Genomic DNA, 18,105 nt, shown 5'->3' on the forward strand with positions numbered 1-18,105 from the left:
GAGAGAGAGAGAGAGAGAGAGAGAGAGAGTCACGACGCTTCTCTCCGACCCCAGCCCGCCTCAGGCAGGTGCCTAGTGGGCTGCGGTTGCGCTCTGGCTGCTATCCACAGGGGCGAAGGTTGATGCTTTTTTCCCTGATGGGAACCAGCTCTCGGAAGATCATTCAACCCGAGAGCCATTAGCTGGATCCCTAAAACGCTAAAGATGACGTCATTCTTAAGGAAAGGAAAATGGGTAGTGAAAAGAGGAGGGTGTCCTCTGGTCCTTTAGAAGAAATTCCTTCTCCCTAAGCTCCCTCCCACACCATCGAAATCTAAGTAGTGTGAGCTTGGACCTACCTCTTCTCCCTCGGTGAAAGCTATATTATACATATAATGTATTTTTATTTGGTATGCAACCAAAAGTACATATTATATATTCATGTATTATTTGCATTATGTAACACCCCCAGTATAGTGTGTTTCTAGAATGAGAAGTGAGGAGCGGAGGAGAATGAGGTGGCAGGCAGCCAAAGCTTCTGGAGAGGGAGGCGTGCACAGGCAGGCGGAGACTAGCGGTTTGCTGGGTGCGTTGCTTGGCAACTGAAAAGGGCGTGGCCTAGAGATCGCCAGCTGCTAAGAGCACGCCTGGCCAGAGAGATAGAGAAGCAGAGGGCAGTGTGCGTGAGGCTAAAGGGACTAGGGAGAAAGGAGTTTCTAGGGCCAAGGGAAATAAATAAAAGTGAGTTTCAGGGGGTCAAGGAAGGTGCAGGCTTTTCTGAGAGCAGCGTCTGGAACTGGTCTCTGGATGTGGTGGTAGAAGCCCAGCACACTGGAGGGTCTGGATAGTGTCTCCTGGGCTAGAGACTTGAAATCTGAGATGCAGGGAGCAGAGGGTTGTGAATATCAATCCTGTCATTGAGAAATAAGGCAAAGAGAAACCTAAAATGTGCTTCTGGAAAAGAAAGGGGAGGGGACATCACCCAAATGAAAATGAAGTCAGCTTTTGCTACTTCGGCCTGGCTTCGGCGCCAACCCTGGTCCGGAATGCCACGCTGAAGTCAATCCAGAGCAAGGCTCTTTGGCCAGATCCATGTCTGGGTTGACCAAGATCATGGAAAATCGAGGGAGCCAGATTCCTGTCCCACAGCACCCCCTCCCTTTGAAGCAAGTCTGTGAGAGCCGGCTATGCTGAGGCCAACCAGAACGGAGGGAGAGCTGGGAACCGTGCTGAACTTGACATTGCTTGCCTTTGCCCCATCTTTCTGCTGTGTCAGCAGGGCCTGGAGCAGCCAACACAGCTGGCCCAGGGAAGCTCCTTTTCTTTCCAAGTCCCTTTTTTTCCCCTTCAATATCCTCCTCTCCCCTGCCCTCTCTCCCTTTCCCCAAACTTTGAGGCATCCCCTGTGAGCAGGGAGTTGTAGTTCTCAGCCTTAAGCAAGCAGATAGGCCTGCAGCTGCACCCTCCAGCTAGAGGTCACTGGAGGATTGGAGCAGAGGCCATGGAAGCAAGAATCCCTGTGTTCTCCGTCCTGGTCTCTTAATTCAGGGAGGAGGAGAAAGATGGGAGGGGGGATTTACCAAAGATTTTTCACTTTGTACTTGAACAGTCGGCGCCGATAACCTTAAGGTAGTTAGTGGGGAGAAAAGGTAAAATTTAAAGAAGGCATTATGACCCTCCAGAGCCACCATACTCAGAAGCTGGAAGGGCTGTATACAACCAAGTATGAACAAGGGACACCCCTTCCAGAGGGGGATGGTTACCATGAGCCATAAACAGGCGAGTGGAAGGGGTTTTATTCAGCTGTGGTTTGCACTTTTACCAGGTAGGCAAAAGCAGCAATTCTCAAGGGCTGTCCTTAAATTCCAAGCCGGGCAGGCTGTTCAAGACCGTAAGACTGGCCACATGTCTGCAGAAGGAAAACAGCAGCTAACCAAGGAAGCCGGCAGAGATGTCTGCTTCCCTCCCCAGCCATGATTTCTATGCTTTCCTGCCAGGCCATGTATCCTAACTGCCTCTTAGCATCTCTCCAGGAATTATCTGGATATTGGCTAAAGAACAATAACACTGAAAGAAGCCCACAGCTACCATCTTGGCTAAGGCCCTCACTTTATAAATAAGGACTCTGGGACCCGAAACAGGAAGCCCTTTGCCTAAGACAAGATCTTTGGTGGTCAGGACTTGAACTCGGCTCCTCCCTAGGAGTTGTGGCACTCTTGCTATTTCTGGCTTGTTTGGTCATCAGTAGGGCTCTTGCCTAGACCTGGTCTAACCTGCAGCCCAGACCTTAGGCCAGCATTGGCGAATACTACCCTCCAGTGGTAGGTGTTCTGAAAGTGAAAGGAGACCCCTCCACTTGGGGGCGCTCTATTTTGTGGGCTGGAGAAGCAGTGGAGTGACCCAAAAGTAGGGTCTCTAATACCTTCTTGCTCTCAGGGTTTCTTCTGCCCCCTTTTCAGGCCAGGTTTGGTCAGAGGAAGTGAGCAAGTCGGGCTTTGAAGGAATGGCACAGCCTCCAGGTCTGTGGGCCAAACCTCATTTCCTGAATGCAAGGAGCTCTTCTGATGTGGCAGGCAGGTCCTTACCACCCTGTGACTGCCTGAGCTGCCTGTCTCTCTGGAGAACACAGCACCTCAGTGGTCTACTGCCCATGGTAACCTGGGTTGTGATAAACAGGCCCGTGGTAACCATAGCCCAGGTCTTTCTGGAACTGGCAAGCAGGATCCGAGGTAGGACGCCAGCGGGGGGGGGGGGGGGGGGGGGTTGCCAGAAGTTACTATAGGATTTCTACATCAGAAAGAGGATCATCCACCAAAGACGCTGATAAAACTCGCATCCAGGTATGTCCAGGCATCTCGGCAGGCCAGCCTTTGCTGACAGGTTAGAGATGGGGATTAAGGTTAATCTGAGGCTATACCAAGATGCATCCCCACCTGTCCAGAGGCTGAGGAAGCCTTTCCCTTTGGGGTTGCTGGGGAGGCAGGCAAATGACACTAGCCTATCTTCCCAGTAGGACCCACCCGCTGAGCCTTTAGGCTCCACCAAATAGTCCTTACACTTAGTCCTCAGCCTAAACTGTCAGATAGACAGCCTTGCCAAATCCTAGGCCCTGGGGGAATGTCACTCGGAACAGAGCCTTATATGATCTCTTTCCGTTTGTGAATTTATGTAAGCTCCAGTCACTTGAACTCTGAACTGTAGCATTAGGGCTGTGGCAGCTCTCTATTCCCCACTAGAAGTGTGTCGCTTTCAGGAGTCTTTAGAATAGCACATCCAACTGAAATCTAATACAAGCCACATATGTAATGTTTAATTTTCCAGTGGCCACAATTTTTATTATTTTTAATTTTTTTGAGTGTGGAATTTATGGAGTGAAGGGTAAAGGGGAGGAGAGAGAGAAAGAGAGGGCGGGAGGGAGGGAAAAAAAGCCTAGCATCCAATTTTTTTAAAATATTTATTTATTGTGTATACAATATTCTGTCTGTGTGTAAGCCTGCAGGCCAGAAGAAAGCATTACAGATGGTTGTGAGCCACCATGTGGTTGCTGGGAACTGAACTCAGGACCTTTGGAAGAGCAGGCAATGCTCTTAACCTCTGAGCCATCTCTCCAGCCCCCAGCATCCAAAATTTTTAAAAGTTAAAATGAAACAGAGGAAATTAATATTTCAGCAGAGCATACTCAAATATTATCATCTTAACATGTACCCAAATAATGATAAGGAAATCATCAATATCTTTTTATATACTATCATTAAAATCCATGCCATCTTTTTATATTTAGAATATAAAACCTCAATTTAGATACTGTTTCAGTATAATATAATATATATTATACACCTATATGTAGATATATATAGGCAGATGTATTTATTTGGGTCATAAGGTTTATGGTATGTCATTCCAAATATACTTAAAACATTTCTAGTGAGCAAACTGTTTCAGAATTTAAGGTTAAGCTGTTTGAAATTAAATGAACCCCGCTGGCCCTCCTTCCCCTTAGGATACAGTTGTCTACATTTGTTTTCCTCTTGGAAGTTCAGTTCCTTATTCTGATTGTTAAAATCCCTGGACACAGACTGTATTACTGACCACAGTGGAAAAGAAAATGGTGTCTTCGGGGATCTTCCAGAGAGAGCTTGGGGCCAGGCAGCTGCCGCTGTGGGCCAGGTCTCTGTCCAGAATCCCTCCTCCCCTTCTCTGTATGCAAATGCGCTCACATGGTGCAACTGAGCTAATTAGCCTCCATCTGCAGCTGGGAAGCAGTCAGACTTGGGGAGACCAAAACACGTCTAACATTTTGGGGGACAATGTGCCGCCGGTTTCTGGCTCTCCCACAATCCTCGCGTTGCCGCAGAGAGCAGGAGGCTACCTATTGCCTGTGAAACAAGACAAGGCAAGAGGGGGGAGGGAGGGCAGAGCGTGTCGCCTATTTTTGTCACTATCCAGGCACTCACTGCTCAGTGTCCTGGGCCAGTGCTATCTAGTAGAACTCATCGCGATGATGAAAGTGTTCTGTATCTGCACGGTCCAGCACAGTAGCCGCCGGCAGGCGGCGTGGGGCACTGGAAATGTGAAGAGAACAACCGAGGCCCTCTGGGTATTTGTCCCTTTAAATAGCCACGCTGGCTCCCGGATTGCACAGTCTCAGTCAAACAGAAGCCTCAGTCACACTGCCTGGCTCCTTTCTTCCCTGCAGCAAGGTAATCGTGCTCTGAGGCAGGGGCATGACTGCCACGGCCTCCCAGAGCAGTCGTTAAACTACAGATTGCCCCATTTCTATTACAGAAGTGCCTCTAGCCTCCAAATCTTTTTGCCTTGGGGACAGATTCATTCACTCATTTGTTGACTACTATCCAAGGAAAGAGAGAGCTAAAGGACAAAGTTGTGCTCCCTTAAGACGCCAGGTTTTAGGGCCCACACAGGGAGCTAGCGTGAGAGTCCCAGGAAGCCCAGAACGTGTCTCCATATATTGGTGAAGTGTCAGATGCCTGCAAGAAAGATGGCTGCTGGGGTGTGGTCTTAGAAAAGTTGGGTGTGTACATGACAGTGCTCTGTGAAATTTCTGCCCTTCCTGAGTTACCTCTGCAACCTTAAAACCAGCCCTGCTCCCAGAGAGATACTCTGTGTTTGCTGGGATGTGGTGAACGGCAGAGTGTCTGGGTGCGTGCAAGCGTGTGTGTATGTGTTGCCACAGGGAGAGGCTGATGTATCCACCACCCCCCACCCCTCCCCGTGGTACCACAGTGATAGGAAGGGGAGGCTGAACAGATGAACTCAGTGTGACAGGTAGGCACGTTACAAAGCTGGCCAGAAGGACAGGGCTAGAGCCACAGCAGACTCAGAACAGACCTCAGGGTAAACACTGGGATAGCATAAAAACTGACCAGCACAAACCCTTTCTTAATTGTTGGAACAGATCGTGAAATTAAAAGTTCTGCTGCGGTGACTTCTGGGAAGGGGACCCTGAGCACCCCACACTTTTCATCCTCTGCAGAAACCTTTCCCATTGGCGTCAAGAGGGAGGAGGGAGCTGGGCTGTGTTTCTCTTCTCTGGATCACCTTCCAGTCACAGATTGAGAAACTGTGGGACATACAAACGAATCTTGCCCACGCTGTCCTCCACTCCGGCACAGTTCTCCCTTGTCTATCCCCCGACCTTTTCAGTGCATGCTGAGGACACACAAAGAGGGAGAAGGGATTGATGAGTCTCAAACAAGCAGGAAGGAGAGACACCCGAGGGCTAAATTTTCAAATTGCGTAGTCCTTGCAAATACGCAGTCCATTGCAATTGCGCACAAGTGGGAGGGGTTCTCGGTCTCCTGCGCCACCTACTGGCCACATGGAGGTATAACCCTGCTTGTTTCTGAAAGCCATGGTAGTTTCCTGGAAACTTTCTCTTGTACCCCACCTAAATCCCTTTAGCAACCTCAGTCTATTTTCTCTTTGTGAAGCGACCCATGGACTCTCTTTCTTTTTTTTTAATTTAAAATCCAAACCTTCCCAAAATAAAATCCTCTTTATGATTCGGCCACAAGGCAGCTGAGCCAGGTGCTGGCATTCCCGTTCAACTTCTACGCTTGCTTGCCAGCCCTTTAATCTTTCTGACTCTGCCCTGGTCTGCCTCCAAGTTCCCACTGTCTCTTTGGAGTCTGCAGGTGACCACAAGACACTGATTAACATCTTTGTTACTTGATTCTCCCACTGCCTAAGTAATAGGTTTCTAGGTTTCGTGGGGTGAAGTGGCACCAAAAAGTGGGAGACACATCCAAATTTTAAGCCTGCTCTTCAAAAGCAAGAAGCCTGAAAATTGGAGGAGTGTAAGCACCCCCAGGAGCCCAGACTTAATGAGCCCCAGAGTTTGCAAAAGTCCTTTAAGCCCTTAAAGAAAGATCTCCCCTTCTACTTTTCCATCTGCTCAGAGTCTGCAGACTGGACACACCTCCTCCTGTCCCCAAGTTCCACAAGAAAATTGGCTTCATCCCAAAATATCCTCTTTTAATCTCTAGAATACTAAACTCCACCTTCAGCAGTCCGCCTGGAATTAGCCATCCCAACAGGTTCTTTATACAGTAGGGTCAGACACTGAGGAAGGGGGACGGGCAGAGGGGGAGGGTCTGAAATCCCCATGCTAAACTTGATTGGGGAGAGCCTGCCTGGCACTGTCATGTACTCCCGACCCTTCATCTTCCTTTCCAGTAGCTGTTTCTCTTCCTCTCCCAAACCAATGAAATCCTCTAGATCAATGAGAAAATAAAAATTCTAGCAGCTTCCTCCTAGCAAGAATGGATGCCCGGTTCATTAAGCTTGCTAAGCCTAAGAGGAACTTAGGCTTGGGAGTTTGGGGTCACCTGCTCTCTGACCATCTCCAGATGCCTCCCAGAGTTCCCTTTGGGTTGGGAGTTGGAGACATCCAACAGTGTCTTCTCCAAAACCCAAAACTCCTCTGTCCTTACGAGTTTCCCCTCATCCCAACTTTCTTGAATTCTTTCCCCCTTCTCTTTCATATCCAAGACACTTAGCTATCGCCATTTCCGGGTGTCTGAGGGAGGGTTACGGGTTTTCCTTTGCCCTATTTTATTACTTTTGGGGCTATCCCAAAGGCGTTTTTCCTTTCTGAGTATCTAAATAGCAAAGGTGATGGAATCTGAGCCCCCATCCCTTTCTGATCCTACATCTGGTCTTGGGGGTCACCCTAAGCACACCACCTGGGGACTGCGATTTAAGGGCTTCCCCCTATTGAGGTTGCAAGGTCAGGGAGCTCAGAGGGAAATGGTGGGCCCCAACGAGGAAAGAACTTACTGGAAATATGTACTGAGATGGCCCAGGCAGGCAGCATTCACAGAATAACAAACACGTGAACAAAGTCCTACTTCTTTTTTCTAAAGGTCATAAGTCAGCTAAGTATAGACTCTGTCACCAAGTTGCTCCTATATATAACTGGTGTGGCCCCAGCCAGCTGTCAGCCCCTCTCAGTGAGCTGAGTAATGCCCAGCCTCCCGGGCCCAGTGCATGGCATGGAGCCAGCTGGGAGCTGGTGTGGAGGGAGGAGGCCTCTGGGCTCCATCTACTTTGTACCTCTCCAGGGCCCATATTTCTGCCTCTCCAGTCTCCCGGTCCTCAGCATGGTCTCCACCCTCTGCTGCTCCCATTCCTAGATACCCAAGTCTAAACATCCTGGCTTCTAGACTCTGCTCTCTGGCCTCAGAAGCTAATTCTTTCACTCCATCTCCCTACAGAGAGAGACTCTCGAGAGCATGAGGAACCCACCACCTCCGAGATGGCTGAAGAGACCTACTCCCCCAAGGTCTTCCGGCCCAAACACACTCGCATATCCGAGCTGAAGGCCGAGGCTGTGAAGAAGGACCGCAGGAAGAAGCTGACCCAGTCCAAGTTTGTGGGAGGCGCAGAGAACACTGCCCACTCCAGAGTCATCCCTGCGCCTGAGATGAGACAGGAATCTGAACAAGTGAGTCTTAGCGATTCTCCCCTCCCTACCCTGGCCATCACCACAAGGTGGTCGTGCCTGCACCTTACTTGAACATATATGGCCTCAGAGGGTGCTCAGGCTAGACCAATCAAAGGACCTAATGTGGTCATGGTGGCTCGACTGAGGGTTTGGGAGGATGCTTTGGAGAACTTGAGTTTATTTATCCAGACTGAGGGTTGATCCGAGTCAGTGGAAGCAGAAATAGCTCTTGGAAGAAAGTATCTAGTATAAGAGTGAACACACACGAGGTGACGACCCCTAGAGCTACGGCCGGTCCCAGATAGAGGCTGAACACTATCCTAGCGTGTCTGGAGAGTACAGCCTGTGTCTTCATTGCTTGGAAGGGTAGAAAAGTTGAAGGTGAGTGACCTGCAAGATAAACGGGAAAGAAGAGCCCTGTGCCAGGCTACACACAGGCTTACTGTACAACCAAGGCACCAGCAGGTGAGGAAGAAGAAATAGCTTTAATAGCTTCTGATGGAGGCGACAGCTCTTCTCCCGGAGTCCGTTTGGATGGCCCCCGTGACGCATAGGTCTGCACACCTGAGTGGTTTCCACTCGAGTCACGCCAGCCCTCTCATCCTCCTGTCTTCACAGGGCCCCTGCCGCAGACACATGGAAGCGTCCCTGCAGGAGCTCAAAGCCAGTCCACGCATGGTGCCCCGTGCTGTGTACCTGCCCAACTGTGACCGCAAAGGATTCTACAAGAGAAAGCAGGTACGTGTACCAGGCTCCCAGACCTCACCTCTGGCGTTTCTGATTGGCGGGTCTGGAGTGAACTCCAAGCCCTTGCCATTTCTAACTGGATGACCTTGACAAACCTAGAGGGGCCCCCTACTCTAAGTAAAGTTACAAGCTAGATCTCCCTGGGGCATATCTTGGCCCTGTCACTTCTAGCTGTGACCCCTTGCCCCGGTTATTTAAAGCCCCTGTGCAGACTAGCAGTGCCCATCACCCTGAGGGGGAGGCAGAAGGGGTACACCCCTACAAAATTCTTAGAAGAATTCCTGTCACGTGACCCTTCTTAAACTGCGTCTGGTACGCAATAGAGCCACAGAGCAATGTTTCCTGTTTGGATGGCTAGGGTCCTCTCTTGATGACTCCTGGAGAGTGTGAGGTCGGTGGTCCCCAAGTGGATGACAAACGGGAGATGGCAGGGCCAACTCCAGGGCAGGGTGCGCGGACTAACAATTTCTCGGGGTTCTCCCACGCGGTGGGGACACCAAAACCTCAAGAGTTGGCTAAGCGTGTACCCCTTTCAATTCTCAACGGTAGGAACACAGTTAGAAAAGAAGGGGGCTTCAGGGTACAGCTAGCTCACTGCCGGCTGCCTCTCTCCCCAGTGCAAGCCTTCCCGTGGCCGCAAACGTGGCATCTGCTGGTGCGTGGACAAGTACGGGATGAAGCTGCCGGGCATGGAGTACGTGGATGGGGACTTCCAGTGCCACTCCTTCGACAGCAGTAACGTTGAGTGACGAGTCCCCTCCCGTCCTCCCCCTCTCCTACCCCCAGCCCCAGCTCCAGCCAGCGCCTCCCTCCACCCCAGGACGCCACTCATTTCATCTCATTTAGGGGAAATATATACGCATATATATTTGAGGAAACTGAGGACCTCGGAATCTCTAGCAAGGGCTAAGGAGACACTCCCCGCACCAACTCTGAAAATGTATTTCTTTTTGAAGCAAGTTGATGGACAGAGAAGGGAAGACGAGAAAAAAAAAGCAGGAGGGATCGAGAGTTGGAAAGAAAGCATTGGTGTAGAAAAGAGCGAGTGACAGATAGGGTTACAGAGAGCAAAAGAGAAACGGTGAGACAGGAAGGGCACTGCAATCAGGCTGGATCTGCCCTTCACTTCCAGCCCTAGACAGAAGTCAGAGAGAGGCAGGGACACTCAAAAGTGTGGCATTCAGTGACACCCAGGCTTGATTGGTATGGGGGAGAAAAGAAACAACAAAATGTATCAGTGCCTCTCTCTCGGGTCTATGGCTTCCTCCCGCCAGCTATGGGGATGGCTAGACCCTGTCCCTCCTCTTCTCTTACCAGTGCAAGGTGGTTTCACCCCCAAGTTCATAAACACTGAAATGCATTTCATCAATCTGACAACAAAGGAAATTGAGTGATTGCCAATAGGTCTTTCCCCAAGCGGATGAGTGAACTCAATATGTGTACAAATTTTACTCTTGATGGAGATTTTTTCTTTTAGAAGTCAGTACCTGCCCCTGACACTGGAAAGACTTGATTCCCCAGGGTGACAGCAAGCATCCAGAGACTTGTGGCTTCAGCCCTTGATTTCACTAAACTCAAAGCTGGCCCAGCAGCCTCTGTGGAGGAGGATGATAGGCGGAGAAAACAAAGGGGCTTGTGCTTCCCTGCAAGGCTCCATGTAGACATATATAGGCATATAAGTCTATTTTCTTTATGTTTTCCCCCCTCTTCTTTTCTTTCAAAGTTTTGCATTACCTCTTCAAAGTAGTTGCTTTAGGGCACTGGAAATCTTCCTTCCTCATTCTGGGAAAAACCATATTCAACTAACACAAGCCAGAACTGTAGCTTTGCCTGCTTCTGGGTCCCCATGAGCTACAAATTTGGCTCTTTTATGGGACACTGTGTCAGATCTTCTCATGATTCCCAACCAGTGTTTAAATGGATCCACCAAGCCAGAGAGCTGCCGGCACCCAATGGTGCATCAAATACACATCCCGAGTCATCCCATCTCAACCTTGCCACCCTCAGGAAGTAACTGACAGGCACCATGATACATAAAACCACCAGATCCCCTTTCCCACACTGGCCTGCCCAGGCCTTTCCTTCTACCTGCTCAGAAATCCTGCCTGTATTTTGAAAGCCTCCCTCAGATGCCAGGCTGACAGATCAGAAAGAAACTGACCTGAGAGGTGGCCGAGGATGAGGCAGTGGGGTTGGGGTGGTCCACAGAGAGAGCTAGAAGATGTAGCAGAGACTAGGGGAACAGGAAAGTGATGGAAAGAGGGAAATACCAATAGACTTTCTCTTGGCTTCTCCCAGCTAATAAACCTTCCGGAATTTGAGATGAAAATGGGGGAAGAGGGGTTGGGTTCTGAGGCAGAAGAGAACTCAATTGAATCACAGAGCCCGGATGGTGGGGAGTTGAGGCAGGCTCTAGACTTGAGAAGCACAGATGGAGATGAGGATCAATAGCCTGACTGAGACTTGAAGGGCAAAAGCTGACACCACAACTTCAGGTCAACTTCAGCCCACAGCAAGGGACTGAGACTGAAGAATCTTTGAAGTGCTCCGTCGACTCTGCCCGGGCAACACATCCTCTCTGAGGTGGAGGATGTCTTAAAGCCATCGGGCATAGATCTTCATTCATGGCTGTTGTCATTTGCCCGCCAGATTGTGATCCAAGAAAGATTTCATTGTCCGCTGACTTCATAGGATTGTCCTCGAAGACTGAAGACAGACCGCCAGGAGAGGGTGTACATTGGTACAGGAGGCCCCTGTGGACACAACTCTTTGCTCTCTCTTGATAGCATGGCACAGCAGAGGCCCCCCTCTAGTGCTGAACTTGGAGAACAAAAAGGGGGCAGCAAAGAAACAAAACGACGTCGTCTCATGGGAAACAGACGGCCATGGAGCTTGGGGTTGTCTCCTAGTGCCTGGACAGGACGGTTGGCTGGGAATGGAAGAGGTTGTTGATCTTCATAAGACAAAGGGCCTGATGGGGATGGCAATACAAGGACTTATCAGACCTGCAGGGCCAGTGCACCCATCTCCCCGCACAATGTCCCCAGCACCCATTTCACACTTGAGTATGTCCTAGGCCAGTATCCTAACCCTTCTCCATGATGCTCTTCTTTCTGCCTTTATTCTCCGGATCTTGAGCAGTCATATGACTGGGATTTGCAGAGCAAATACTGGGGAACCACTGCCCCTAAGAAAAGACTGAGCCAGGAACTGCCTACTCACCTTCCCCTCCCTGAGAGGGGGGTATTCTCTTCACCCCACTACTTGCTGGACCTTGTATGAGCCTCTGCCTCTTCCGTGGGCTCTTCGCTATGAGAAACGGATGGAGGACGTTGTACAGACACTTTGGCCTTCTGCAGTTCAGCCTTGGGAGTCTTGGGAGTCTCTCTACTGCTTATAGGGAGAGCCATGTGTACACAATTAATCTCTCCCCAGTGGAAGCTTGCCTTTAACAGGCAGATGGAATTAAACCTTCCAAATGGGAGGATTGGCTGAACCCAGGAGAGAAAGAAATGGGGCCACGGAGAGAGGAGTGTTGACCTTCTCCACGCCACAGGGAGAGAAGGCAGGCCTGCAATAATCCCACCATGCCCTGAGCAAGAAGCTTCTTGGCTCCAGGCTAGCCCTTGGCTCCACTAGGAGCCTCTAATTTGGGTTGTCCACAGTCACAGTCACAGGTCTAAGTGTTGCCGTCCCCACCCCCGCTCTCCTTTGGAAGGCTTCTTCCTCTCTCTTTTGACAAATGCCTCACTCAAGCAGTAAGAAAGATAGCTCTCTTCCCCCAACGCCTGCCAGGCTAGGTGAAAGAGGCCTAGCCAAGATGGACTCTCCACCCCCAGACAGTCTTGCCCATCCAGAACAAAGCAGGGAACCTGGGGAAGAGAAGACGCTATGTTTCTCTGACGGCCAGGCCTAGACAGACAAGGCCTGGGAACACCTACTCCCACAGGAGGCGAGGAGACCTCCTGTGGTCACTCCTCTCCTCCCTCCAAGATCCTCTTCCTACCACCATCTATCCCCATGGTAACACCCTCACCACCAAGCTCCTTAGAAGATCAGGTTGCTATGGCAACCTCCAACCCCCTGCCCCTCCCAGGCAGGGTAGCAGTCCTTCCGCTCACTTAGACTCCTAGAGGGCTTTGGTGGCTACCACAGCTTGAGAGGGGTGAGACAAGGAGAAGAGACCCTCTAGCCTTCCGGCTTTCAAGAGAAAGATGGCAGAAGAGAGCAAGGTTTTTAGCACCGGGAGCCTGGGGGGTTGAACTGTCTCTGTTTTCAAACCACTAAAGTGCAAGGGTTCTTGCACCCCTCCTACTCTGCCTCCTTTTCCCTTTTAGGTTTTTGTCTCTTTCAACATACTTTCTGGGTTTTCTAATGGAGTATAGGCGTCAGCCACTTCCCAGACTCTGGCCTTCTCTTTTAAGTCTTTCTGAATGGGGGAAAGAAGGGTGGAGGGTCGGAGGGGGAGGGGTCCCTAGCCGCCCTGCATCCATCCACCCCACTTCTCTGGTCCCTAGGCGCCAGTCTGGGCCCCATCTCCAGCACCATCACCGTCACACAGTAGTAGCCTGTCACCGGATAGCACAGTTCAGACAAGACTCCTTCAGATTCCGAGACGTCTACCGGTTGTTTTGGGGTTTTTTTTTGTTTGTTTGTTTGTTTTCATTTTTTTTTTAACAACAGCAATAACCACAGCACATATAGGTCTTTGTAGTATTCTGTTCAGACACCATAGCTCTGATCTCTCTTCCTTTTTGTTTTCAACTTTAAAAAAAAAAAATGCTTATACTTTTTACTGGTGAAACGGATGAAAAAAAATAACAATAAAACAACAAACCAGTTTGTGACAAGCAGAACGTGGAGAGAAATCCCCCCCCCGTGTGGGAGGGCTCGGCTCCTGTCTAGCGTATTGTACTTAAGGAAATAAAAAGAGAAAAACCCGCAAGATCTCACATTTTATTGCGAAGTGAAAATCGCTGTATTCTATTTATTCAACTTATAATTTATGTTACTCCTTGATCTTTGTCTTTTGTCTTGACAAAGCATTTATTTAATAAAGTTATGCATTCAGTTAGCTTCGTCGCCTTCCTCCTGGGGCAGAGGGCTCTGTGAGAACCCAGGCTGCCAACAGGAGAGGAGGGACAAAGGATCCGGACCTGTGTGTCCTCCAGAGGCGGAAAGCCAGTCCTCATAGATAGCGCCCATTCTAAGTTGCCACTTCCATGAACTCTGTACCCCAGTACCGTGGGTGAGACCCTACAGAGCTGCTGAGAGGCTCCAGAACACGCGGAACCATGAGCACGCGTGTTCTACGGTTGTCGCTATAATTTAATCTCCGTCACTGTCAGCAAATGCGGTGTTCTAACCCACCCTTAGACAAATCACCATTCTCTTCTCCTTGGAGAAGATGCCAAGGAAGACGTTTCCAGAATGTTCCTCAGTCGCTTATTCCAGTCCCTTACGAGTTCTCAAGGCACAGAAACCTCTGGCTCAGGTGAACTGTACTTTCAACTCCTCCCAGGCACCCCTACTTCTGTTTATGCCCAGGGGAAACGTAAACTAGGAATTGACTGCTCAGGTTTAACAGCGGCTTCCCTGTGGCTTTTCCTTTCTAGGATCTTTCAGCCCTTGAGCTCTTTGCCGGGTTCTCCATGGCCCGTGGTCATTCTCGAAGATATTAGCACAGTTCACGGTCCCTTAAGTGGGCCGTTAACCGTATACTGCGGGAACCACACCGGGAGGGAAATGAAGGTGATGGGCTGTCCATTCTGTGCCAGCTCAATGCTGAGGCTCTCAGGAGCGCTAGTGGCCAGCTCTTGCAGTCACGTGGTAAGTGGGGCCTTGTTTCTCACTGCAAGCTGGTTTTTTGGAGGCCATCAACAGTCTCCCTGGGGCTCTCAGCCATCCGCATCACGGAGCCAGAGACCCAAACCCTGCGTTTGAGGTAAAAATAAACTATGAACGGCACAGGCAGTGCCTCAGGAAGGTGCCGGGAGCTTTAAAGGGGCCGTGGGCAGAGGACACGGCGCGTGACTTGCCTGTGTTGACACCTGAGACAGTCTTCAAGCTTCTCCATCAGAAGCTCACCGATGCCCATTGTCCATGCAATGTCTGAAGGAAGCAGGAACCGGTATTTTCCACCCAGCTGTTCCTCCTTGGGTCTCGGCTCCCTGAGGACTAACTCTAACCCACTCCACATTCCTCCTGTGCCCCCAGGGCCTTATCCGACCCTTGTAACCCTCATCTTCTACCTCCCCGCTCACAGCCTGTGGACTTTTAGCAATCTGCCTCTTGGCTATTCTACACAACTCATGATCAGGAGACACAATCGCATGGCACATTCAGACCATGCATCTTACCCGCACATTTACAGTCTTAACGCGAGCCTGGGCGCCACCGTCTTCCATTCTCAGCCACAGGGTATGGCAGGAGGTTCAAGACCGACCACGTGGCTCTGCTGTTCTATTCATCTCCTCCTTCTGCCTCCATCCACTAACGTCACACTCTGAGTCTTGGAATGTCCTTGTCTCCAACGATGTCATCACATCCACCCAGATGTCCATGCCCGACCCCCAGGTATTAGTCCCAACTCCTCACTTAGCTCCTCGTGCGGGGATCCCAGCAATCAGCCGCTCCCTGGTAACTCTGAACTCAGCCGCTCTCGCTATCTTCCCTAGTCCTGGTTTGGGTCCTGTTCAGGTCTACCTGCCTGCTGGACCCCACCCACCCCTCCTCTGTCTCACTCTCCTAGGTGACCTTCCCAGGCACGGTGCACTTTCTAAACACATATTGCCGGTCCTTGGCATCCTTATCTCCCAGATTCCGGCGCAAAAGTCACATCCTCCAGCAAGATACCCACACCCCTCCTGTTAGGGTCCCCACAGCCTTCTTCTTCAGCCGCCCCTCTGCCTGCACCCTGCCAATGCCACACAGGTCCTCAGCCATGTGCAGGCCTCCGGGTTAAAGTACAGTTTAGGGTTGAAGGCCTCCCATGTGGTGTTCCCTCTTTCTGAACCCCATTCCTTAGAAACACACACGCATGCATACACACACAGAGAAGGGGGGGGGCTCTCTATTCTGCAAGCTGTTCTTTGCTATAGACATTATCCCAGTATTTAAAGATGAGGTTTGAAAAAGTGTGGGAAGTTATAAATATGGATGACGTCATGCCATTCATAATCAGGGCAAAACAAATTCTTCCCCATAGCAGTCCATGTCCCCGTCTAGCACATTGCAGGTAGCTAATGCCGAAGAGCCATTTAGCAAATGCAGCAGCTACAGCAGGCTGTCCGCAGGTCCAGAGGACATAGAAAAGGGCCAGTCTCATGGTCATGTACCTGTGACATCACCCAGAGCACCAAGCTTTGGTGCACTACTTTCCTATTACCGTCTTAAAGTTCCTAGCAATGTTGGAACGAGAGGTCTCGTATATTCATTTGTCCCAGGCCCTGCAAATTAAGCCATCAGTCTTCCAGTAGAAATCGCACACAGTTTCTCATTCCCCGACACAGCTCCTAACTCAGAAAGTCTGTGGGAGGGCTCGGGACTACATCCTCTGAGACAGCACCTCCATTTGACTTACTCTGGGTTCCTGGATAGCCTTTTAATAAGTTCAAAGCGCCAAGCGCTCTTAGCTGCAGTTCCCCATATTGACACACGGGGGCAGTATTGCCTCAGTGTTTACCAAGGACTAGGCTTAAACTTGAAATGATTAAGCCCTAGTTCTAGCAAGAGATCAGGGAACACGTTCAATAAACACACCCAAACAGCCCCCTTTCTACAGGGGACTAGCACCGGGTAGAGCAGGCTGTGGATGGAGAACATCAAGAGCCTTTCAAAAAATGTTCTGGAAAAAACCTAGGCAAGGTGACTGAGGGCCTGTAAGCAGAAGAGTGACCCGGAGAACCTCCCAGAAGCCTTCCCACCTGGTACCGTGCTTGGTAGTAGTCTCCCCAGGATATGGCCGTGTTCCTTGAAGTTTAAAGCGCCCCCACTAGGGCCAGGTTAAAAACGCACCCACACGGGGATGCATAACCCAAGGTTGAGAAGCAACCTTGATGCTGAGCAAAAAGGGCCTCAGGAAAATAACGCAAGTAGCCATGTTTTTTTGTACGTGAACTCATGAGGGAAGCAGGACACCCTCTGTTCCACCCTGAAGTAGCCCTTTCTCCTGGCAGGGTTCTGCTCCAGGAACCAAGTTTTCTGGCACCTGCCAAAAGTCCCAGGCGTCCCTTGACCCCTCCAGATGTGCTATGTAAGTCAAGTGGAAGACTAGGCGAAGCCATTAACAAGGCCCCTCCGTGCCCAGAGGGGTCAGATGCAGACTGTAAGTCTGGCTCGGCCTTGCACTGGGAAGGAAGATGGCCTGCCTTCCACCATGGCCCTCTGTCAAAGGGTTAAGGAGAGTCCCTGCACTTGCCTGGGGCTTCCGGTGCAAACAGAACCGTGTGAGAGCGGAGCGGAGCGCTGACACAGGACATTCATTGCTTTAAAACCTTTCCCAGCGCTGTGCTTGCTCTCTGACTCCGTTTTCAGTCTCTTGGCCCAGGTTCTTTAGTTTTTCAAGACAGGATTTCTCTGTGTAGCCCTGGCAGTCCTGGAACTCCCTCTGTAGCCCAGGCTGGCTTCTAACTCAGAGGTTTGCCTGAGGCGTGTGCCCCACCACCATCCAGCCTCTGTCCGCGTTCTTTACTCATCTAGATCTCTTTGTGGTGTCTTGCTGATCTGGAGGCTGTCATTCGGCCCCTCCAGGAGCTGCTTCTGAAAACTCCGAGGTGACCTTTCTGACCGAGCCCAGCAACAACAGGGTCATCAGCATTTTCCTTGGGGTCCCAAGTGAAGTTCCTCGTCCTGGGTCGAAAACTATTTCTGTAGTAAGAGAATCCCAGTTCCAATGTTTCCCATTCCCCATTTCCCATCGCAAGGTCATCTGCAATGTTTTTATATTGGCATTGCTTTCTTTGGGTCTTTGTAGGCTGTGTAGCCGAGACTATATTTGACTCTCAATCTTCCTGCCTGAGCATCCCCAATACTAGGATTGCAGACCATGTATCCAGGGTCTAGTGTCTTCTGGGTGCTGAAAAGAGGAAGACTGATGTAGTGTATGCAGTGAATATGTTTCATTACCACTGGTTAATGAAGAAGCTGCTTTGGCCTACAGCAGGGCAGAATATGGTCAGGCTGAAAGAGATACATAGAGTAAACAGAGTCAGAGAGACGCCATGTAGCTGCCAAAGGAGACCAATACCAGAACTTTACCCTGTAAACCACAGCCTTGTGGCGATACAGAGATCAATAGAAATAGGATAATTTAAGAAGTAAGAGTAAGTTAATAAGAAGTCTGAGCTAATCGGCCCAGCAGTGTTGTAATTAATATAGTGTCTGTGTGATTGTTAGGGTCTGGGTGGCCGGGG

The 18,105-nt window shown here is 50.3% G+C and overlaps 1 protein-coding gene across 1 annotated transcript in view; it reads left to right on the forward strand.

Annotated features, from left to right (window-relative positions):
- Igfbp5 (insulin like growth factor binding protein 5) overlaps positions 1-13,754 on the forward strand; it is a 17,114-nt gene extending 3,360 nt beyond the window's left edge. The window contains exons 2-4 of the mRNA XM_005361655.2: positions 7,716-7,945; positions 8,564-8,683; positions 9,310-13,754. Coding sequence (XP_005361712.1) covers positions 7,716-7,945; positions 8,564-8,683; positions 9,310-9,441 — 482 coding nt within the window. The 3' untranslated portion in view covers positions 9,442-13,754. The remainder of the gene's footprint in view (positions 1-7,715; positions 7,946-8,563; positions 8,684-9,309) is intronic.
- The last annotated feature ends 4,351 nt before the right edge of the window (positions 13,755-18,105 follow it).

Source organism: Microtus ochrogaster, linkage group LG4 (assembly GCF_000317375.1).
Source record: "Microtus ochrogaster isolate Prairie Vole_2 linkage group LG4, MicOch1.0, whole genome shotgun sequence".
Classification (NCBI taxonomy): Eukaryota; Metazoa; Chordata; class Mammalia; order Rodentia; family Cricetidae; genus Microtus; species Microtus ochrogaster.